General features: G+C 57.1%; 1 protein-coding gene across 1 annotated transcript in view; it reads right to left on the bottom strand.

The window, feature by feature from the left end:
• Window positions 1-757: 757 nt before the first annotated feature.
• The window catches only part of KMT2D (lysine methyltransferase 2D), a 38,427-nt gene continuing 16,081 nt past the window's right edge, over window positions 758-23,103 (bottom strand). The window contains 36 exon segments of the mRNA XM_040488262.1: window positions 758-1,661; window positions 1,820-1,928; window positions 2,053-2,126; window positions 2,365-2,650; window positions 4,314-4,444; window positions 4,537-4,673; window positions 5,540-6,680; window positions 6,831-6,958; window positions 7,034-7,166; window positions 7,835-7,965; window positions 8,063-8,238; window positions 8,415-8,490; window positions 9,124-9,283; window positions 9,440-9,607; window positions 9,732-9,872; window positions 10,007-12,877; window positions 12,978-13,210; window positions 13,316-13,382; window positions 13,488-13,572; window positions 13,719-13,842; window positions 15,456-17,362; window positions 17,578-17,714; window positions 17,795-17,977; window positions 18,082-19,809; window positions 19,811-19,894; window positions 20,018-20,068; window positions 20,275-20,348; window positions 20,447-20,688; window positions 20,927-21,011; window positions 21,117-21,254; window positions 21,457-21,567; window positions 21,745-21,810; window positions 22,011-22,158; window positions 22,242-22,372; window positions 22,601-22,705; window positions 22,793-22,912. Of these exon segments, the coding sequence (XP_040344196.1) occupies window positions 1,569-1,661; window positions 1,820-1,928; window positions 2,053-2,126; window positions 2,365-2,650; window positions 4,314-4,444; window positions 4,537-4,673; window positions 5,540-6,680; window positions 6,831-6,958; window positions 7,034-7,166; window positions 7,835-7,965; window positions 8,063-8,238; window positions 8,415-8,490; window positions 9,124-9,283; window positions 9,440-9,607; window positions 9,732-9,872; window positions 10,007-12,877; window positions 12,978-13,210; window positions 13,316-13,382; window positions 13,488-13,572; window positions 13,719-13,842; window positions 15,456-17,362; window positions 17,578-17,714; window positions 17,795-17,977; window positions 18,082-19,809; window positions 19,811-19,894; window positions 20,018-20,068; window positions 20,275-20,348; window positions 20,447-20,688; window positions 20,927-21,011; window positions 21,117-21,254; window positions 21,457-21,567; window positions 21,745-21,810; window positions 22,011-22,158; window positions 22,242-22,372; window positions 22,601-22,705; window positions 22,793-22,912 (11,774 nt within the window). The 3' untranslated portion in view covers window positions 758-1,568.

Raw genomic sequence — 23,103 nt, 5'->3', positions numbered from 1 at the left:
TAACATAGTCCGACTATACAAAGGGGGTGAGAATTGCCCAGCCTCTATACCCCCACCTTACAGCAGTCACAGCCAGGGGGTGGGAAGGAGGGGGTGAGGAAAAGGGCGGTAGGTTGGGTTATGGAGGGGGCCCCCCCACAAGGGGAGCTCCATGTGTCCGCCCCACGCCCCCCTACCATTTATAAACTGGTTTTGTAAAAAGAAAATAGATATATTTATATAGAATATATAAAGCACAAAAATTAGTAGTTTTACATTTGCTCTCCCCGGGGGTGGGGGGAGAGGGGAGGGTTCTCACCTCCAGCCGGCTCCCCCATTCCCCACAAGACTATGTACAATCCCATGTATAAATAGATAAATACCCCCCACCCTCCCCGCGCTGACACTAAGCTCCCCACCCCCACATCACCACCCCTTCCCACCAGACCAGCAGCAGTTTGGTGACTGAGGGAAAGTGGGAGCTCCGGGCCACACCCTGCCTCACTGGGTATGGGCATGCCACTCAGGGATAGCCCTCACCCTACCACCCACCCACCCCATCCAGGGGCTGGAGGGCAAATGGGCTCATGATGGGGTTGGGAAAACAGGAGGGAGATATCCTGGTCCTAGGTTTAGCACCCCCTCCTGCCCCCATGTCTAGATGGAGAAGGAAGTCCTAGAGCAACTCGGGGCCAGTTATCCCCAATCTTCATCATCATTAGCCTCAACCACCATCCCATGCCCATAATTAAAAACAAAGATGGATTTTTTGTTGTTGTTTTTCTTCCTCTTCCTACCCCCCTTCCACCCACTCAGAAGAGGGCAGTGAGGTGGAAGAGAGGATCGGGGCAGTAGGGGGCTTGGAGAGGGTCTCACATTTCAAAACAGCAAAAAATCCAACACTTAAATGAGGTAGGTGTGGGTGCGGGGTCTCCTTGCCCGGCTTGCCTGGCTCGCCCTCCTGGGCAGCTGGGCGCCTCTTTCCCGTTCATGTTGCATTTGTCAGAGTGGAAAACAAGGAAACACAACCCATAGAGAGACAGAAACACAGAGGAGAAGAGGGAGACAGAGACAGATTGAGAGGGAAGGGGATGGGAGTGAGGGTGGGGGCAGGACCCGGCAGGCAGGGCCAGGTGTGGGACCCGGCCTTTGGGATTGTCAAGCTTAGTCAAGTCTCTTTGCAGCCTTGAGTTGGGCCGGAGAGGTCGGTGGGAGCAGCAGGGCTGTGAGGCCCGGCCACACATCCTCCTCCCCTCTCCCTGCTGCCTCCCAGTTGCTTCTGGGTAGTTCCCGGCCCATATCCCCCTCAAACCTGAGATGCCCAATGGCTGCTTCTGTCTGGCCCCTCCTGGAGCTGGGGGCAGAGATGCCAGCCTGGGGGCCGGTGGCGGGGAAGAGGGTTGCCCCTGGTGCCCAGGGTGGGCTTGGCCTAGGGCCCTCTGCCCCAGCCTCCTGCTCCAGGGGCTCCGGTCAGCCGGCAGCCCCAGCCCTGGGTCCTGGCTCTGGCTGCTACCTCTCTTCCCCCTCATCCCTTTCAGGGAAGAGGTTGGGGGTGGGGGGACTCCCCTGCCTGGTAGCCTCTAAGCTTCTTAGTTCATCCATTTTCGACAATTCCAGGCTCCACAGTGGCAGGGGATCTTGTGCTGATCGTCCTCAAAGTCAAACTGATAGTCATAGGTCAGCTGGAAAGAGAAGAGGGTAGAAATCAATGCCAGCCCCCCCAGAGGGAGTAGGGGAGGGCAGAGATCTGATCTGGGGGCAGTGGCCTTGGAGCTTGGCTCTAGGGAATGGCAGAGAAGAGGGAGCTTCTTTGTCACTCACACACGACACTTCCTCTCACCTCCTCTCCTTTGGGGATTCGCCGGCTGGAGATGATGATGATTTTATCCTCCTTGTCAAACGTCACAACTTCCGCCACACAGTTAGGGGCACAGGAATGGTTAATGTACCTAAGCAGCGGGCCAGAGTCGGGGATGCCAGGCAACTGAGTTGGGATGGCTTTGGTTCCTTTTTGGCCCACCCTGAGTGTCACCCAGGGACCCCTAAATCCCTCCTTCCTCATTCCTCTCTCACCTGGCAGGACCTCCGGTCAACGTAGCATCAATCACATGTTCATTGTTTATTCGGAACATGTAGATGCCTCGATTCTGGAAAGGAAGAAGTTGTACAAGTGAGGAGAGTATCAGAGAATGGTAGCGGTGCTGGTGGTGAGATCAGGTAGCAGACGCGGGCAGTGGGCTTATCTTCATTTCTTACTCTGCCTTTCTCCCATCACTTACCTCCTCCTCCCACAGCTTTCCACCTGCTCCCCTGACCCCGATTCTGCCCCTGCTCCTCCGCTGAGTGCAGACCATATACCAAGATGGCCCCTCTGCCAGTCCATACCTGCTCCTCATAGATTTTCTCTCGCCGGTTGGCCACCTCGTTGCGAATGATGGTGCCAATATACTCAATGACCATCGTGTGCTTTTCTAGGTCCTTGGCGGCATAGAGCCCCAGGCCCTGGATACGGGAGCGAGCCAGATACACATTGTTCTTCCACTCAGTGCGCAGACGCCGGTACTGTGATGACTTGGAGTGCACAAACTGCTTGCTGTATGGGGTGTTGGTCTCGCCTGTGAAGGTGCTCTGATACGCCTTGGACATGCTGGTGCTGTTCAGGGTGTGAGGCCTGGGAGGTGACACAGGCCATGACAAGACAGCTCTCCCTCAGACCAAACACACACCACCCGCCTCCTCCCCGGGATGCACAACATGCCAGTTAGGGGCATGTGCTGTCTTGGGAATGGAGCGGAGGCATGTGGGTCTTGGCTTTGGTGAGGTAGCCACTAGTTATGGGAACCCTTCCGACACCTGAGTGGGACAGAGAGCCCAGGATGGGGGGTGGGGGGTGGAGGGAGAGGGGGGCACCAATTCCCCTACACTGAGCCCGCTCTCCCATCTCCCCACCTTAAACCCCCCTCTTGCCAAACATTACACAAGGCCATGCTCCTCTGGGAGGTCTTCCCCAAGCAGCTGAGGCCTGGAATTTAAGCTCATGATTTGCTCAAACATCCGAGTTCTACCTCCTGAACATACTGGAAGCCCTGAAAATGGGGGCCGTGTCTACCACATCAGGCTGGATTTGAATTAAAAGTGGCTCTGAATTCACAGCCAAAAAGTGGTATCCTTTCCTTTCTTCAGACTGTCCCCTTCTCTGACATAAGGTTGGGCTCTGTGCAGATGGCTCAGTGCAGGGGAATGACTGCTGCCTGGCAGGATGCCTCTTCACCACCCTAGGGCACCAGCCAAAATCTTGCCCATCCCAGAGCAGTGGTTTTCAAACGTTTTTGATTCTTTTCTATTTAGCAGAAATCTGTTTTTCTTTTTTCTTTAACAAAATGTCATTGGAATTCCAATACACAACCTAGATGAAAAGAGAATGCTTCTGGATGAATCCAATTTGGGGAAGGGGGAGTTATGCACGAAGAGGGCCAGGTTCGGCTTACTCGGTTTATGTGTTCCAGGACTTTCTGAAACACACAAAGTTTGAAAACCACTGTTGCATCGAGGACTAGGGATGACTGGGGTAGTAGAGCCTGATGCTCTACCACAGCCCAAGGAGCAACAAAAGGCCTCCAAGAAAACCCTGTTACGTGGATTCTGCCTCCCCTCTACCCAGGGACCAAAGTCAGGCTACCGTGGCACACAGAAAGAGCAGTGAACCGCAAGTCAAGAGGTAAGGTTCTGGTCCCAGCTGCGTGACCTTTGTCTAGTCACTTAACTTTTCTGGGCCTCAGTTTTCTCAGCTGTAAAATGGGGGTCATACCACCTGCCCTACCTACCTCATAAGGTTGTTGTGAGGATCAAATGAGATAATGGATGTGAAAACGCTTTGAAAAAAAAAGTATAAAGTGCTATACAAACGTAAGGTTTTAGGATTTTTCCATTATATTTCTAATTATTTTTGACACCAACTCAGCCTGGGGAAGGGAAGGTGACCCTAACACTTATAGGGTGTCTCAGGTTTGGGAGAATCACAGGCCCCCTAGAAGCAAAATAAGAGGAAGGAGGTGACTGGCCCCCTTACACATTCCATAAAAGTTCACCACCATCTACCCAGAACCTCCCCAATAGCCATTCCCGGGGTGCCCAAGATAAGACTATCCCAGACCCCAGGTCAACCTAGGATACCTGAGCAGGGTGGAGGAAGAGGAAAGGGATACCCTAAGTGATACCTGCATACCCTCTAATCAGGAGGCCTAGAGTGAACCCCCAAACCCTCCTAATTGGCCGGAGGGTTCCTACCAACCACCCACTCCCACATCCCACAGCCCCCCCACACACAAGCTCACCGTTTGTAGTGTGTGAGGATTTTAGGCTCCGATCGGGCACAACCAGTGGGATTGATCATGAGTGGCAGCTCCATCAGGGGGTGGCGTCCATAGCGGAATAAATAGTTTTGACAGCTCTCCACTCCAGGCAGCTGTGGGCACAGGCCGTGCTTGCCTTAGCCTGAGCATTCTGGGGGCAGGACCAGAGTCCCCGGTGCCCACCTGGCCCCCAGCCCCTCCTTACTGATTCAGCTATGCGCAGCACGGCGTGCACCGTCAGCCCAAAGAGCTCCTCGCCTTTCAGGTACTCAGGGAAGAGCCGCAGCATGTCGGCCTCTTTTCTCATGGCAGCCACAGGCTCAATGATGCGATTCCACACAGCTAAGAGGCAAAGAAAGAGAGCAGCCCTCAGAGGCGATTTCTGCTCACTGACCTCAGCCCTAACCTCCATCTGGAGCTATGGTCATTTCCTGCGGCCTGCACACCTCCCTGTCACGAGGCTGTGTCGTTCTTCAGGACCCTCCACTGGCCTCCCCGTCCCACTCTCCCTCAACAAGCCAGAAGGCTTCCTACCCTGGAGGGGCATCACAGAGCCCTATGACACACAAACATGGACCCAAGGGCCAGAAGCCCCAGCACAGGCCACAGTGACTAACCGAGAGCCAGAACAATAGGCATGCTCTGGACTTGGGAAGACTTGGGTTCAAGTTCCAGCACCGGCTTTAGGCCCTTAAGCCAAATACTCAAATTTGTCTAAGGCTCTGTTTCTTTATGTATAAACTGAAAGTACTTACAAAATGAAAAATGAAAGTACTTACATCATAGGGTTGGCATAAACAAAATCACCTGTATCAGTCGCTTACATTAGTTTGTGCCACATGGTACATGCTCACTTATTTTTATCATTAACGCTAAAACTAAGATCAACAGAATTTTGACCAGGGCGAAGCAACCATAAGGAACACGTGGTTAAGAACAGGGTGGGTGAGCTAGATGATGCGGTCTCAGAATCAGAATATTCTTTAGTTCCACTGCAGGTAGGAAAAGAAGCTAGAATACACGAAGTAGACTAGCAAAACATCTTCAATTACAAGAGCAATTAAGGTGACCAAGAGAGGCTAAAACACTTTCTCTGGGGATCTCTAGAAGACCTCTACCTGCCCGAGGTCAGGGGAGGAAGGTCACTCACAAAGACCCTGAGGATCTCTCCCATTTTCGTATTACCATTTCAAGGGCCCAGTGCTCACCCTGGGGGGAGGCGTCGGTGAAGACCAGGTCCTCCAGGCCCTGCTCGATGACTTTGATTATGAACTCGGGCCTTCCGTTGTTCTCGCCGATGGAGCAGCGGTAGCAGCAGCGGCGGTTGTTGGTGCGGAGGCTCCAGTAGATGCGTGTGGCCTCATAGCCCACAGGATAAAGGGCAGTGGCACTGTGGAAGTCGGCCATTTGGTGAGGGAGCAGCTGTCCAATGGCATGGAACACAAGGCCCCCTACACGGAACATGTGCAGCCGCTCTCCCCGCTGGATGATGCTGGCGATTTGCTTCACCTCATCCCGCTCAATGTAGACCCGCCGGAAGACAGCAAAAGAGCTCAGCTCCTGCTCACAGGGTCCCTTGATCTTATGCATTGGACACAGCATGGTCTTGTCCTTGAAGAACATGCACTTGGCGCGGATGGCACAGGCAAAATGGTAGACGTTGGGACAACGCATTCGATTGCAGCTGCTGGTGGCACCGGTGCGCTGGCACAGGGAGCATTTGGTGAGCAGTCCTCGGTGCAGGGCAACCTCCACGTTCATCAGTGCCCCGCCCTGGGTCTCATATACCTCCGTGGACCACAGAGCGCAGTTGAGGTGCACCCACAGGTCCAGGTCCAGGTTCAGCAGGCGGGCAGGTCCATCAGTGGCCCCATCACCCTCCTCATGACAGAAGCAGCAGCGCCGCATGTCGCGAGGCACCTTGTCGGGTCGCAGGGCTGTGCCGAGCTGTTCCATAAACTCCGCCACTTCCCGCTCATCCTCCTGCCGTCCACCGGCCTTCTGAATGGTCAGCAGCAGCCGCAGCCGCTTCCAACGCACCCCCTTCCACTTCTTGAGGCGAGGGGGCCGGGAATCTTCACCTTCTTCAGGAGGCCGGGCTCGGGGCTTGGGTCGGGCTGATTCAGGGGATGAGGCCAGTGGCAGAGGCGAGGGGACAGGTGGCTCAGCTGAGGGTTCAGCCGGGAGTTCAGCCAGGGGTTCAGCAGGGGGGCTGGCAGGAGAGGGTGCCAAGGGGGATGGGGGCGGGGAGGGTTCTTCAGGAGGCGGGGCTGAGAGCTGTCGCACATCCAGGTTGGAGACGTTGTAGGTGTAGCTGTGTTGGGTGGGTGGCTCTGGGGCGGGGCTCTCCTATGGGAGGGCACGTGCCCGGTATCATTAGTGCCAGCTCCTCACTTAACTGGCCCCCTCCCTCCTCTCACCCGGATGCCACTCTCCCCAAAGCCCTCTGCCTTCTTTGCTCTAGCCAGACACCCACCTCCCTTTCTCTCCCAGACCCACCTGTTTCAGGAGGCTCAAGATGTCTAGCTGGCTCTTGAGGGTATAGCCAGGCAACACTGCATCAAACTGTTTCAGCCAATCAGGGCCAGCTTCTGGGCTCTTGCCTCCCAGACCCTTTTCTTTCCCTCCTGCAGGAAGGAAGGGATCAGAACCTCCCACCAGAAGCATTCCCCGCAGGTCCCAAGTTTTCCTGCCACACTCACCAGGGCCCTCGGCTTCCCCCTTCTTAGGTTCAATGCCTGCCCGGGCAGGGCTCTCTGGGAACAGCACCTCATAGGAGTTGGGGATCTTCATGCTCAGCAGCTCTGCCACCGCCACCATCACACCATTCAGGTTCTACCAGGGCAGGGAAGGGGATGGGAGGGCTGTGTCGGCAGTGCGGAGTGAGCACTGTCACCGGTTTGACAGGGACACCCTTCAACACCCAGAAGCCCACTCCCCAAGCAGCCAGTCAGTCCTGTCCTTCTCACACGCTTCCTTCATAGCACCTTTCCGAGACTGCTACGGACGTGAATGGGCGCTCCACCAAAAGGGACCAGTGCCAACCAAGTTTAGGAATGACACAGGCTATATCCACGACCTGGAGACTCACGATACACATTAGCAAATTAAAGGATCTGAGGAACCTTGTAGTAAAGAAACTTGTTTTGTGGTTTCAACCAGGATTTCCAATTTTCTTTGACCACAAAACCCCGTCAACATTAACAATAAAATAACAAGAGTTCTACCAAATGTGACTGAAGACATGCTGTCTTACAGCATTTGTTGTGTCATGTGCAACTCTCCTCATTTGTTGACTTGGGTCTACCACTGGACAGGGAGCCCCCCTGAGGGCAGGGACCTCTCATGCTTTATTTACCCTAATCCTGAAGCCTCCGGCCCAGGCACTCACACACAGCAGGTCCTAGTGCATAGTTCTGAGTGACTGAACTTATCCACACAAGCTCCATGGGCTGCCTTCTGACCAGGATCCCCTTGGTCTCCAAGGTACCCCCAGGACACACCTTGGCTGCAGCAGCAGAGACCGTCAGCATGACTGACACCTCACTTCCTTTGCCCTTTTCCCAAGTTGTGGCAGGCAGCTTTCCAGGGGCCTCCAGGTCCAGGGCCCCATAAGGTTTGGTATCTGGGAAGACTGAATGAGAGAGGGACCTGTGTAAGCTCTAGCTGCCTCTCTCCCCCCAGCTCGGACAACCCAGCCCTGCCTGGCCCACACCCAGAGCAGCCTCTACCTGGGATACTGGCCCGAGGAATGATGGGGATGACAGGGGAGAGAGCCCGGTCATCCTGCTCCCACCGGCCTGAGCCGAGCTGAGGGAAACGAGGGGCCTCCTCCCCCAGGATGCTCTCGGGGGACGAAGCCGGCACAATGCTGTCAGGAGAATCGCTGTCCTCATCACTCTCCATCCTGTGGGCCAAAAGTAGACATTTGCTGGTACTGCCCTGCAGACTCCCCCTCCCAAATCTAGAAATTAGTCGATGTCATAGCCGGATTTGAAATCTGCCATTGGCCAAAGGAAAGATGAAACAACCTGCCCCGGTCCCGTACTCCCATTCCTCATCCCCATTTCTGGCTGCCCCCACCTGACATCCTCAGTCTGATTGTGAGGGGGTGTAGGCAAGGCAGCCAGCAGGTCTAGACTCTTCACCTCTGAAGTATCTGAAGAGTAGAAAGGGAGAAGAAAAGTCAGGCTGGTGACCAAAGCTGACACGGCTTTCTCCCCCATATTTCAGGCCTAACTAGTGTAAGATCTAGCTTAGCTATTACGAACTGCTGTCTACCTACCCACCGACCTACAAATCTGGGGCAGATGAGCTGTATTTATTGAGCCTTTCCTCTATGTCAGGCCCTGGGCTTTGTTTATCATCTTTTAACAACTCCAGCAGAGGAATAATATCACGCCTCTTTATAGTGAGGAAATTGGCGCCCACACAAATCAACCGTGTTACTTAGCTGTGCTAACACAACTAAATTAATACAGGAACCTGAATTCAAATCCAGATTTCACTGTAGTTCTATAACCACTCAAGCAGGATTGTTCCTCACCAACAAAAGCCTCATTACCCCTTTCCCTGCCATCTACCTCCTCTGTTGCCTGTTCTCTGGACTCCCTGCTTCCAACTCATCAGCCCTGGAGAGGCCCTTCCTAACCTCAGGTATCCTGTCATATGTGCGCACGGGGCAACATGCAACCATTCCTCTCAAACTGTATGAGAGGGGATACTAACCAACTTGGACCCCCGGCACTAAATCCTACCAGAGAAGGAGAGGCCCACTCTGCTCCTGACTTACCCCTCAGTGTCCCTTCAGTATCCCGGGCAGAGGCAGCATCCTTGGGGTGCTCCCCCAGCTCTTCAGATGGAGTGACGCCATTCACCATCTTCTGCTGCACCGATGGGGGTGGGGTGGGGGGCAGCGACGAGGGTGGTGTCGGCGGGTTACTCAGGTTATTCTGGGGGTGGGGTGGGGTGTTGTGTGCAAGATGGCATAGGGAGACTGATGTAATCTCCTGGCCCCACACGACATCAGCAATTTCCTCATCTTCCATTCCCACCTCCACCTCCCCAAGAACCTCGTCATCCCCAAGAGGTATTGCCGTTTTTCTGACCTTGGTAAGCAGCTGGGAATAGTAGTCAGGGCCCGTGGACAGCGCCCCACTTCCAAAGGCCCCCCTCAGCTGGCATTGCCCATTGACCGGGCAGCCACTGCCGAAGGGAGCAAAGAGGCTAAAATTGGCGGTGATGGTAGGCTCCGTTAAGGGCAGCAGGGACAGCTCCTAAGAGGGGCAAGATGACAAGGTTGGAAACCCACAGTGTGTACATCTCTGCCACTGCACAGCTGGGGGCCAGAGTGCCCCCTATCCTGGGATGGGACCAGGGGGCTGGCTCCTGGGGGGTCACCTGTTTCAGCTGTTTCAGCAAGGCCTCGCTGGCCCTGACCCCGTCCTCCTTCCGCAGCTTCTTTCGGGAGCTCACCAACCTGTCGCTTGCCTTCTGTACCCGCTTGGGCTTTGGTGTCAAAGGCTTTCTTGCTGCTGTATCCTAAGCCAGATAAACCCACAGTGAAGGCTGCTGTCTTCCTCAGAGCCCTCGCCTCCTGTTTGAACCAGACATGCTCACGCTGCCCTAGGTTGCAGCCCCAATTCTATCTGCTCCAATCCATCTAAAGTACTCACCTCCTTGTTGCTGGGGGTACCCTGTAGTTTCTGCTCCAGCCCAGCCAGCTTGCTGTCAATGTGCCCGTTGATCTCAGCTCGCAGCCCCTCGGGCCCCCGCCCAGTGCTGAGTTGCACATTCTTTGCCCGTAGAAGCTTCTGCAAGAGCAGATGCCCGGCCTCTGAGCGGGGGCCTGCCAGCAGGAGGTGGTTGCTGGTACCTGGTGCCCCTATTGGCTCCCCGTTGGCCTCCCTCTTCACCGCCTGGGCTCCCAGGGCACATGGCTCTTCCCGAGGCTCCTGCTTGATGCTGAGATGGGGTGGCTCAGGCACTGCCTGCCCATTCACCTGCTCCAGATGAATGCTCTGCTCTGGCTTCTGGGCTTCCACTAGGTTGTCTGGGGGGTCCCAAGGTCCCAGCCCCTTGCCAAAGAAGGTATCTGCAAGCTGGGCAGCAGCAGGTGAGACCCTCCCAGGAGGCAGCTCCAAGGATGGGCCCTGCGGTTTTGGAGTCCCTGGCTGGGTGGAGGTGAGCTGGGCCTCAGAGGGGAGCTGGGATGGGACCAGGGGGCTGGCTCCTGGGGGCTGTGAGGAAGGTCTCTTTGGCTCTTGGGGGCTGGATGGTGGAGGTGTGGGATGGACAGGGCCAACGACTGGTCCTGTGGATAAGGCTCCTTGTGGGGTGGGGAGCCGGGGTGGGCCCTGAGGTCGAAGTCCTGCCCCTAGCTCCTGGAGGGGGCCAGTCTGGGATCCAGGGAAGCCCCCAAGTTGAGGCTGGCGGCCTAGGAGGCCCTGGAGGGGAGAGGGCTGGGCCCCAGGCTCCTGGTAGGGTGGGGCATGGCGCACTGACTGACTCTGCTGCAGCTGCCGCTGCATGAGGAGCGCCTGTAGCTGCTGCTGCTGCTGTGGACTCAAGTGCCGCAGCTGGGGGTTTTTGGCCAGGACTCCTTGGAGCTGTGCTCGAAGCTGACCCACCGTAGGCATGACGCCAGCCCCGGGCAGGCCCTGCCCAGCCTGGGGGACAGGTCCTGATTTGGCAGGCTGTGGCCCTGCATTATTCTGCACTGGCCGCTCTAGTCCAAGGGGCTGTTGGGAACCCAGAAGGTTCTGGGTCATGGTCCCAGGCTGCTCCCCTAAAGGAACAGAGGATTGGGCCAGCAGGTGGGGCATAGATGAGGCCTCAGAAGATGATCCGCTGCCTGCTTGCCCATGGCTTCCCACACCTCCTGTGTGGAGCAAGTTAACTTGCTGCTGCTGGTGCCCTGGGACCCTCAGAGGTGGCTGCAGCTGCACAGGGTTGGGCTGAGGCTGGGCCTGGGGCTGGACAAGCAGGAGCTGTGAGTCCCCGGAGAGCGAAGGCTTTACCTCCCCAGGTTCGGTCGCCACTGACTCAGGTATAGTCCCTATTGCTAACGGCCCTCCCTGATGTGTGGAGGGCCCCTCAGTGGCCTCTGGAGGAAGAGCTGTCTCTACAATGCTTTGTTCCTTGCCCGTCAAGAGGACAGTTGGGCCCAGGGTTCCGGGGTTAGAAAAGTGTTGCACAGGCTTGGCTGGTATGCCAGGGCCAAGGGTCACCTGCTGCTGCTGCTGCTGCTGCTGCTGCTGCTGCTGCTGCTGTTGCTGCTGCTGCTGCTGCTGCTGCTGCTGCTGCTGCTGCTGGGGAGACAATAAAGTTCGACTCTGGTTCAAGAGGCCCATCTGCTGCTGTTGCTGCTGCTGCTGCTGCTGCTGCTGCTGTTGCTGCTGCTGCAATTGTTGTTGCTGTTGCTGCTGCTGTTGCTGTAGCTGCTGCTGCTGTAGTTGCTGTTGTTGTAGTTGTTGCTGCTGCTGCAGCTGCTGCTGTTGTAGCTGCTGCTGCTGCTGCTGTAGCTGCTGTTGCTGCTGCTGTTGTTGCTGCTGTAGCTGCTGCTGCTGTTGTTGTTGCTGCTGTAGCTGCTGCTGCTGAAGCTGCTGCTGCTGTAAGGAAGCCATGGGCTGAGCACTCAGTTTGGGCTGCCCGCTGTGTGGCATCAGGCCCTGCTGAAGATGGGAAAGGCCTGCCATGGATCCCTGCTGTTGGTGCTGTTGCTGCTGCTGCTGCTGGGCTGTGACCAGCCGGTGTCCCATAAGGCCCTGACCCTGCTGTGCCAGCTGGGGGGAACTCAGCACCCGGGACTGGGTAAGGAGTACCTGTCTGTGAGGACCCTGGGGCCCCAAAGCTCCAGGGTGCTGCTGCTGCTGCTGTAACACTGCCACCTGGGCAGGGCCCAGCATGCCCTGGGGCCCCTGGGGTGGTTGCGGGGACAGCTGCTGGACCAAGAGGCCTTGATGGCTACTGGGAGGCAGAAGCCCCGGGGGCTTGGGACCCAGAGCCTGGTTTGCCTGTACCCCCAAGCTCTGCTGCTGTTGCTGCTGGATTGCCACCTGTCCTAGGAGGTGCTGTTGCTGTTGCTGCTGCTGCAATTTCTGGGCTAGTTGCATGCGTTGCTGCTGGAGCTGTAGCTGCCTCTCCTGTAAAAGTCTCGAATCAGGTCCTAGGCCTCGAAGAGCAAGGTTGCCAGGGAAAAAGCCCCCTGAGGGGCCAGCCAAGGCCCCAGTCCCACCAGAATGTTGCTGTTGCTGCTGCTGGGCCAGGGAGGTGTTGAGGAAAGGGCCACCAGGCTGTCCAGGGAGAGCCATGCCCCCTGGGGGCAGGCGAAGACCTGCAGCTTGCCCACCCGGAGGCCCCTGTGGTGGCTGCAGCCCATGGCCAGGGATCAGCTGACCGGGGAGCTTGGTGAGTAGCCGGGGACTCTGGGAAGGGCTGAGGGCCAGCACAGCTGAGTGTTGCTGTTGCTGCTGTTGCTGCTGTTGCTGCTGCTTATTCCGATATTCTGCCATGAGGTTGGTGTGCTCCTTCTGCTGCTTCCGGACCTAACACAGGAGGGTTGGGAGGTGAGCCTGGGGCCTGCCCATCGGAGCCATCCCTGTTCCCTGGGCTCCTGGTTTCTAGGCTGAAGTCTGCTTTCCCTACCTGATCCAGCTGTTTCTGGATCTTGCTCTGCTGCTCTGTAACCAGCTTGAGCTTCTCAGCATCAGCTTCTGGGAACTCACGGCCAGCCTTCTTGGCAGTGCGCTGTTTGGCACACAGAGCCTTCCGGGACTTGCGATGCACACCGATCTGCTCCTCTAGCACCTTCAGCTGCATCTGTAGGAGCTGCTGGGTATGAAACAGCCATTCCTCATACTGCCGCTGGTCAGCCTCATCTGGGAAAGGAAACAGGGTGTCAGGACCTGCAAAAGGGTGATCCCAATCCCTCTTCTTCCACACACCCCACTCCCTTGCACACTCCTCCCCATCCCTCTACTCACTGATCACTCCCTGGGCAAAGGTGGGTGGATTGGGACGAGGCTGGGAAGGGTCACCAGCACTCCGCTCCTGTGATGAGAGAGACTGCTAAAGGGTCATTGTTCCATACTAGGCCCTTAAAAGGGTGGCCTGATTGTATAGGACACAAGTTCCTACTCCCAACTGATCACTTACCTGGCCACTCCCAGCTGCCACGTGGTTCTGCAGATCACTGCCGGGCCCCCCTGAGAGCCTCTGGGCTAGCAGAGATACTTGCTGCCTGGAGTCCACCAAAGCAAAGGGGATGCACAGGTGATGGGGAAAGTTAAAAGGCAAAGAGGTGGGACAAGTAGGGAAGGGGACCAGGAAGGAGGGAAAAGACTGGGAAAGGAAAGAGCCAACCACCCCCCACCTCCCACGTCTTACCTGTTCATACCAGGTGCCACTCCAATGCTGCCCTGAGCCATCACTTTCTTGATGCCTTTCAAAGCCACCATCTTGGCTTTTGCAATGGGATCAATGATATCTTCTGCTGCAAATTTGTCCAGATCTGGAGAGGGGAGAGCCAAGTAAGGTGGACATTAGATTCAATACTCCACTTTGCATCTGCCATTCCTTCCAACACCTTGACCTCCACCAAACCAAGTAGAACAATGGCATGGCAAGAAAGTGTTAGAAAGACTAGGAGCCAGGGAGCCTGGCTGACTCGGCTTTATTATTCACAAGATAGTGGCCCTGTTTTTACTCGCACAGTGCTAAAGTGTACTCAGTAAACATCTGCTGAGCTAATGTATCAACGTCATTTGACTTCTCTGAGCCTCAGTTTCCTCCTCTATTTGACAGACCTTGTGATTCCCTACTCCGCCAACCTCACAGAACTACCATGAGGATCAAATGTAACAAAGACTGTGAGTACACTTTATGACCTAGAAAGCATTCTTCAACAGAAGTACTCTTAGGGCAACTAGTGCAGCCCAAGAACCCTAGATGTGGGCACTGTGCCAAAGTCCTAGATGCCAGTGCTGCTTTGGGCACCACATGCATCACCTACAGCCCATTTCTTGCCTATTCAGGATGCTGGGTTAAAAAGGAGAAATAAGCAACCACCAAAAACTTACATCTTCCTAAAATCCTGCACATTTTATATTTCTCCACTGCTCTCACAACTTCACTCTCCACTTTTTAAAGGACTAACCTGGGGTGCCTGGGTGGCTCAGTCAGTTGAGTGTCCGACTTCGGCTCGGGTCATCTCACGGTTCGTGAGCTTAGGCCCCACATCGGGCTCTGTGCTGACAGCTCAGAGCCTGGAGCCTGCTTTGGATTCTGTGTCTCCCTCCCCCTCTCTCTGCCTCCCCCACACGTGCTCTGTCTCTCTCTGCCTCTCAAAAATAAAGAGAACTAATTAAAAAAAAAAATTTTTTTAAGGACTACCCAAACTCCCTTTCCTCCTATTTTAAGGCCACAAAATAGTCAAGAGGACCAGAGGAGCAGGATTCAAACTCTAGCTGTTAGCTCTATGATCTTGGCAAGTTACTCGCCCTCCATGCCTACTTCCCTAACTGAAGACCCTGGCAGTACCTATTTAATGAGTTTGTTGTGATTCAATTGGACGACGATGGTAAAGTGCTTGGCACACTGCTTAACAAATGTTATCCCAATAAACAGTATTGAATTTGAGATCTTCCTCAATCTGGCCCCCCTTCTCACATCTCCAAAATTAGGGTAGTACCCGCTTACCTTCCTCCACATGGAGTCCACTCTGGCCTAGCCACCTCAATATGGTCTCCAAACGCACTCACCGGCTTCCCCCCACATTTCCCACTCAAGGGCCTGTGCCCGCCTGGACTGCTGTTTCCTGCACTACTTCTCTCCAGCTCCCGATCTTCTGGTCTCGCACAGCTACAAAGCCCTTGCCAACCAGGCTTCATGCATTCATTCCATTTGTTCAAGTATCTAACTGCCTGCTCTATGCCAGGCGCCATTCCTCCGTTGGCAAAAGCTACAATGCTTCTGCCTGCACTGCTAGTATGGTGTTTAGCCCATGCTCTTTGTGTCCCACCTCCCTCAGCTGGGGATTATCTTAGGTCTCTAGCTCCAGTGTCCATTTGGTGGTAGCAGTGATCACCCCTGAGTAACTAAGCCAGTGCCCCTGGCTCAAGTTACCTGTATCAGGGAAGAAGCTGTTAGCCAGCTGCTGCTGCATGGCCAGCTGCTGAGGTTTCATACACATGGAAGGTGGCATGGTACCCATGGGCTTCTGTGCCAGCACTGGCTGTGGGCTCTGCTGGGGCACCAAGCCTGCCTGCCCCCCGTGCTGCCCACTTAGCATATGTCCTTGACTGGACACCATGGCCATGGATGGGGCCAGGCGCTGCTGGAGGGCATGTGCTGGTGGCTGGGTGGGCATCAGTGGTTGGGCCAAGCCTGGCTGTCGGGAACCCCCAAGTCCTAGGGCAAGCTGCTGTTGGGGCCCAGCCAAACTGGGAGAAGAGCCTTCATGTGTCAAAGACATGGCCTGGGCAGGGCCTGGTGTGGCCAGCAGGGAATGCTGCTGCTGCTGCTGCTGCTGCTGCTGCTGTTGTTGCTGCTGTTGCTGGGCAGGCTGCAGCTGTGCCGAAAGCTGCTGCTTCTTCTGCAGCTCCTTCTTCTCATGCTCCAACAGGTCTTCGATGAGCAAGGGTAACTCACTGGCTACCAGCGAGCTCTCCATCTTGTCCAGCTCATCCCCTGATGCTGCATGTCCACCGGGCAAGGTCAGGGCCCCACTCTCCAGCTCAAACTTTTCCAGCAGGGAGGACCCTCCTGGGCCACTCAGCGGGCTGGGTGTCAGCAGGTGAGCTGGTGGTCCTCCTGTGGCCCCAAAGGGGCCCTTCTCAGTTGTGTGCCCACTGCCGGAAAAGGGTCCTGTGCCCATCCGGGTGTCCCGGGTGCCCATCACACTCTGTCCTGGTTTCAGCCCTAGACCTAGGGAAGTGGTGGCAGGTGCTGGCTCTACCTTGGGGGTGGTAATGGTGAACTGGCAAGGGGAAGGGTGGCGCCCACCTTCCTCTACCTTGGGCTTCACCTCAGGGAGCACCGATGCCAGACGGGCCTCAGAGACATCAGCAGCAGGCAGAGGGCGCTCATCAGGGCCCATGGGTCCTGGCTCCACCCCCCGCAGCAGGGCCTCCCGCTCAGCCTTTTCATTGGCCGACTCTACCAGCCTCAGGTGCTCATTGAAGATGTCCTTCTTGTCCCCAGTATCCAGCTCAGGGTCAGTATAGGCCAGCAGATCAAACTCATCCCCATTGAGCAGGTCATCCAGGTGAGGGTCATTGGTCTCCAGGTTTTCCAAGGTGCCCAGCTCATCATCTCCCTTGGCCACATCCACACCCAGGCCCAGGTGAGCAAGCTCCTCATCATCCTCTAGGGCCTTGTGGGCATCAAAGTCATCGTCCAGCTCAGGATCCTCACAGGGTAACTTCCCAGCTTCCAGGGCCAGAGGAGGAGGGCGGCCAAGCTCAGTGCTTGAGGTGGGCCGGCTGACCAGCTCCAAGCCAGTGGGCAGGGAGGGACCTTTGGTGTGGGGCACTGGATGGAGACTACTGTTCAATTCAGGGGCCGGAGGTGCTGCGGGTTTCTGTGGGGGAAGGCCTGATACTGCCAGGCCTCGAAGCCCTTCAGGAGCCATTCGGTGGGAGTCCTCACTTACTGGGTAAAAACGGGGTCTCTGAGGGGGGCCCTGCCCAGGAAACGGAGCCCCCCCAGGTCCTAGTCCTTTCTGTACATTGTGCCGCAACTCAATGAACTGGGCAGGACCAGCTGGACCAGGCACTGGCTCTCCAGGGCCAGGGAGGCGGGCGGGAATTCCTGCCAAGGGGGAAGCTAGGGTTTGGCGGCCAAGTTCAGGCCCAGGAGTTGATGGAAAGCGAGTAGACATGGCAAGGCGCATGGAGGTTGCTGTTGCCTGCTGTTGTTGCTGCTGCTGCTGCCACAGTTGTTGCTGCTGCTGCTGCTGCTGCTGCTGTAAGGGCAGGGACCCAGGATAGGGTGCTCGCTGATAGAAGGCTTGGGAGCCTCCCACCAGTTGCCTGGAAGAATATGCGGTAGTCAGTAAGATGAAATCAGGACCAAGTGCTAGAACATGGGCTTAGGGCATTAAGGAAGGATGGAGTTGACACAGTAAGAAGGAATGAGGAAGAAGAGTAAGTGATACTGGACAAGGGTCAGACACAGGAAAACGTGGGGCAACACACAACGGTGGTGAGATCTCCTCCCTTGCTTTAACCTTTGCTTTGGAGCTTACCGGCTGCTCACATCCATAGAGGAAGGGGTGGCTGGTGGAGGTGGCCGGGAGAGTCGGTCATCGCTGGGGAAAGCCCCTGGCCCCATGATGGGGCCACCCAATTTGCTTGGGGGCAGCCCCACAAGGCTACTCTTGTCCTGGGAGAGATGGAGGTGGATGAAGGAGGGGTTGCCTTCAGTATCCTGGACCCGCCACCCCTTGCCACCACTCTATCTACCTGGGTCCCAGCAAAGGGAGTCTGGCCTCGATTCAGCTGCTCAAAGGCAGGGCTGCTGGGCTCGGCACCCCAGCTGCCCGGGGGCCCCACTGCTCCTGCAGCTGCCGCAGCTGTTTCCTTCTCTTGCCGCAGGGTGTTGCGCTGGATTTGCTGCCGAATCAGGAGCTCCCGTAGTCGCTGGCGCTGTGCAGAGAACAGAGAAGTGGGTTAAGTCCATTCTACTCCAATCACAGAGCTGGCACAAGAAAAGCAAAGATATGGGGGTTTACTCCAGGATGTCCACCCACCTGCCGCTGCTTCTCCAGTTCTGTCTGGCTGAGGCTGGACATGCCTGGGTCCTGGGTACCTGAAAGTTCAGGTGCCGCCAAAGAGCTACCCAATCCAGCCCCTGGGTCTTCTCGCTTATCGACTGGAGAGGTGATGCCTGCCCGCTGTGAGGCTCCATGCGACAGGTAGGGGAGGGATCCATCCGGTGCAGGTGGTGGTAGGACTGATGGGGGGCGTAGCGGGGACAGCCCAAAGCCCTCTCCTGTGGACCCACTGCTGGATCCCAGGGGGCTGCCTGATGGGTGGAAGTTCCCTGTGGCTACTGCGTAGTTTGTGCTTTGAGGCTTGCCCAAAGTAGGGCCAGGCCCAAAATGGCTGTTGATCCCATGGGGTGGAGGGAGACCAGGCTGAGGGACAGGGGGCTTTAGGGAAGGCTCCCCTACCGCCTGAGGGAAAGTGAAACGCATGGGAGAGGGGGTGCCCACAAATGCACCCGTCCCAGGGGACCGGGCAAAATTGGGGGGCTGCCCACTTGGGACCTTAGCATGGAGCTCACCTGCCGGTCCCGAGGGCAGGGCTGCTGGGAAGCCCCCAGCCCCCAGTGGAGTGTGGGCTAGAGGCCCAGCCTTGAAGGCAACTTCAGGGGGCTGGGGTCGGGGTGGCTTATGCAAGGGGGCAAATGGGTCACGGGACTGAGGACGTGAGGGTGGACGGGAATAAGGGTCAGGGGACTGGAAGCGAGGGGTAACAGGGGATGGGCAAAAAGCCTCGGCAGACAAAGGACGGGGTGTTAATGGGGACTGCGAGCTGGACTGGGACTGGGGACTGGCAGGTACTCGGGAGAAAGGGTCTGAGGGCAATGAGCGAGGGGGCAGGGCACAGCAGCTTTCAGGGGGTGGGGGTTGGGGCCGAGGGGTCAACGGGGGCTGGGCATAGGGGTCAGGATAGGGGCCAGGGCGAAAGATGTCCGAGTGGCTGGGAGAAGAAGGGGCCAAAGCCTGGGCAGGGGGTGGCTCCTGGGGCCTTAGGCCCAAGCCCGGGCTCTGGGGCTCTACCTGAGATGCCCGAGGGGTCAGGGGGGCTTTAAAGACATCAGGTGCCTTTAACTCCAGGTTGCCCAGGTGGGGGCCTGAGGAAGGTGAGTCAACAAAGCCTAGGTTTGGGGGCCCATAGCTAGGAGAGGATGCCCCAAGCTCTTCCTTCTTCACCTCTAGGGCCTTCCGAGACTCCCCAAAAGGCGGGGGTGACAGCAGGGGCTCGGCAGCCTTGCCTCCCCCTATCCCTGGGCTCTCAGGCACAGCCAGGTTGTCCAGTGAGGGGCAGCGGGGTTTGAGAAAGGGATCGGGTGTGGAGGGCTGGTGCCGGGGGGTGCCGGGTGGGGTAGTGTGGAAATCCCCTGGCTGGCCCGTCCCAGGACGAGATGAGGCACCCAGCGTCAGGGGCTGCGCAGGGGCCCCAGTTGGACTAGGATAGGGAGGATAAGTAGGTGGTGCCGTGGGGAAGCGGGGCTCCAGAGCATAGGCGGGGGCCAGTCCAAAGGGGTCCTGCGAAGGCACTTGGGCGGGCACCTGGGGTGGGAGCTTGAGGAAGAGCTCACCGGGCGAGTCGGGGCCGGGCACTGTGCCCGCCGGCGGCTTCAGGAACCCGTCCGCAGAGGTAGACAAGCCGGCGGGGGTAGTGGGGCTGCCAATGAAAATGGTGGGGGCAGCAGCGGGGGGCGGACTGCCCAGTGCCCCTGGCTGGGGGGGGAATGCGAAGATGTAGGGCCGGTCGGTCAGTCTTACGGGCCATGTCGCCCACCTTGGTCTGCTTGTTGATCTGGCTCTCAGCCTGCTACAGGGGGAGACCAGGCACAGAGCAGTCAGGCTGCTGTGGCAAGCCCTATGTCCCCCACACCCTCAAGAGGCCCCCAGCTATAGGATCTGGATGGCACGACCCAGCCTGGCCCCCACTCACCTTTTGCACCTTGTTGATGCGGTGAGCTGCCCGGTTATCTTTGGCCTTTTGCTGAGGGATACAGGACACAGCCTTAGGCCTAGGGCTCAGTTTCATGCCCAGCCCCCATCCCTCACGTCACTCACTCCCTACCCAGAAGCTGATCCCTTCTGGCCCAGTTGCTTTGGGAGTGGGTAATGGAAAGAACGGAGGTGAATTTCCCAGAAACACCCTCGAGCCCCAGTTCCCACCCTGACCTAGGCTTTCTTCCGGCTCACCAGGTAGGGGGCTTTGTCAGTAGCTGGAACTTTTCTCCAGAGCTTCATGATTTGTTTGCAACGGCTAGACCAGTCTGGAGGGCAGAGGTATTTCGTTAGAGGAAACTTGGCAGGTGACCCCTGTGCCCACCACATTCCCAGGTTGTTTCCCTTGCCTCCGTTCCATGGGTACCTGGGTAATCTTGCTTGAGATTGGGAAAGTTAATGTTGGCATAGAGCACAGGTGAGATGGTGGAGAGCTGGCCCAACTCTTCATCCTTCTCCCAACGCTGAAGGCTCCGCTGGTTATAGGAGAGCCCGTCGCCCTCTCCCTCCGTGGTGGGGGTGGTGGGGGTGGAGGGCGTGGTGCCCCCTGAGCCTGTCCAGGGGCTGTCTGGCTCACCGGGTTCCGGGCTAAAGAAGCCCCCGCGCTCCCTGGGGCGCAGGGGCAGAGAGTCACGGAGGGCAAGGAAGCCAAGCCCCACCCCAGACAAACTGCCTAGAGTTCCCAGGCCACTGCCCTGCCCCCATAAGGAGGACCACTAACAAAGGAGCAGAGACAAGCGTTTCTACAGCAGCACCCCGGAGTCCAAGGTCCCCTCCCTTGGCGTGGCCCCAGTGGGAGGGAAGGGACAGCAGGGACTGTCCACAGACGTTAAGCATAGATACCAACCTAGAATCCAGGAATGGGGACTGGCAGAGGCCCGGGTAGGAGTCCATTGGGCTGCTGGAGGGGAGATTGCCCAAAGGGAGTCCACCTACAAGAGGCACAGGATCAGAGAATGAGAGCAAGAGGCCCATCCTGGGGGTGAGCTTGGCCAAATCTGGACACCCAGTCTTGATGCCACTGCCATCCGTATCACCTTGAAGAAAGGGCCTCTGCAGCGGTGTACGGCTGCCGTCCGAGCCGGGGGTTCCACAACCCAGGTGCTGCTCTCGTTCAGAACCCAGAACATCCTTGAAGAGCTGCTGCAGGTCTTTAGATTCCATCTTGGGCAGTTCTGTGGGGGATTGATGAAGGATGCCGCTAAGGAAGACTGGGGATTTGACGGGACACTGCAGGGCCACAAATGGCCATGGCCAGGGAAGGTGCCCAGGACTCCCCACCAAAGAAGCTGGCTGTACAGATGGCAGTCCCACAGGTAGGACCTTCTTCTCCCACAGAGGACCCTTACACACGACAAGTGTGGGCCACAGCCTCACCTTCAGTGGGAATCCTATCTAAGTCAGAGCTAAGCATCCCTTCACCCGGAGTGCCTGGCTTCTCGGGGTCACTGGGCACTGGGGATGCCTTTATGCCTCCATCCTCAGGTCCTGCAATTGCCAAGAGAAACCCGTCAACCAAGGACAGTGCAGAGGCACCACACTAGCCACCCTGGACCCCAGAGGACACGAAACAATTTCCAGCCGCCAACCAGATGGTGCTCAGGGGCAAAACATGTTGACAGAAGCAAAACCAAGAGAAGACACAGTCCTCCCAGCAGCCCTCACCTGGTGTATCTGCTTTGCCCTCCAGGCCACGGGATTCTTCATCTGCAACATCTGGAGCATCATCTCCTATGAGCAACAGTCCCCACTCTAGTCAGAGATGCCCTACACTTGATGCCCAGAATGGGCCCCCAGCTCCACAGGCCAGGGCCTTGGCCCACCCTCAATTCGGGGAGGCCAGCCTGTCCCCCACCAAATCCCCTCACCAGCCTCTAAGCACAGAGAGGAAGTTGGATCCTTTCAGACCACCTCACCCCCACATAACTGACCTTTCTGTGACGTGTGGAGCTCCTTCCTATCTGAGCCACTATCCCCCTTGGCTTTTGGGGCTCCTAGTCCAAAACTGGGCCGGCCCACCCCAACGGCAAAAAGGGCCTTCCGGCTCAGGTCCAGCAGCTCCTTCCCAAAGAAGGCTTCCTGCAGGAAGAGTAAGAGAAACAGGCCTCTTCATGCTCCGCAGGGCAGACGCACCGTCACCCTGCAGAGAGCCAAAGACCCACCTGCAGATAAGCAGGAAACATGTCTTCCAGTTTGCTCTTCTTGCGCCCACGCCGCTGCTGCTTCTTCTTCTCATCCCCATCAGCTAAGCTCTGGTCCACGGGGCCCTCTGCAGGTAGGTCTGCAGGCATCACTGGGGACAGAAGGGGAGGTGTCAGCCCCTCTCGGGGGACACTGGGCGTGCTGCTCCCAACACACTCAAGGGACACTTTCTGCCCACTCTCTCCCCAGCACCAATTGGGCCCACCACCTTCGTGGCCCATGAGTGAGCCCTCACCTCCCAGGCCTCCCTGGCAGTGCCCCATAGGTCCTGGAATCCCCACCTTCTCCCAGGCCCCACTGGAGCCCTCACCCGTCTCACCCTCGTCGGGCTGCCCATCCCCACTCAACACCTCCGCCTGTGCAGCAGGCCCCTTTTTCACACGTGTGTGGGATTTCCGCTGTCGCACCATGAAACCACCAATGCCTAGGAAGAGGGAGAGTGAGACTGAGAAGCTGCTGGGGACCTGGTGAACTGTCCCTCACCACCCACCTCCCCATTCCAGGGCCTCACCAGGCCGATAGGGTTTGCGTTTGCGTTTCTTGCTTTCCTCGGTCTCCTCTCTGCCAGGCTCTATATCAGGGCTGATAGGCCCCTCCAGTTTCATTTCGCATTCCATGTGCTCTACGCCACCTGTGTACAGAGACAAGAGAGAGAGGGAAGAAGATCAGAAGCACGCGCCCTTCTAAGCTCGTCATCCTGCTATCCGAGAACAGAGAGCCCAGTGCTTTGCCACAGAGCCATCTGGACAAGCCCAACCGTGGTTTGAGGGGGACTGGGAGTGGCACTGCTGCCCCACCCAACGCCCCACTCTCACGGGAGTG

Source organism: Herpailurus yagouaroundi, unplaced genomic scaffold (assembly GCF_014898765.1).
Source record: "Herpailurus yagouaroundi ecotype Mexico unplaced genomic scaffold, PumYag 166, whole genome shotgun sequence".
In the NCBI taxonomy this organism is placed as follows: Eukaryota; Metazoa; Chordata; class Mammalia; order Carnivora; family Felidae; genus Herpailurus; species Herpailurus yagouaroundi.
This window is presented reverse-complemented; position numbering and strand designations above follow the sequence as displayed.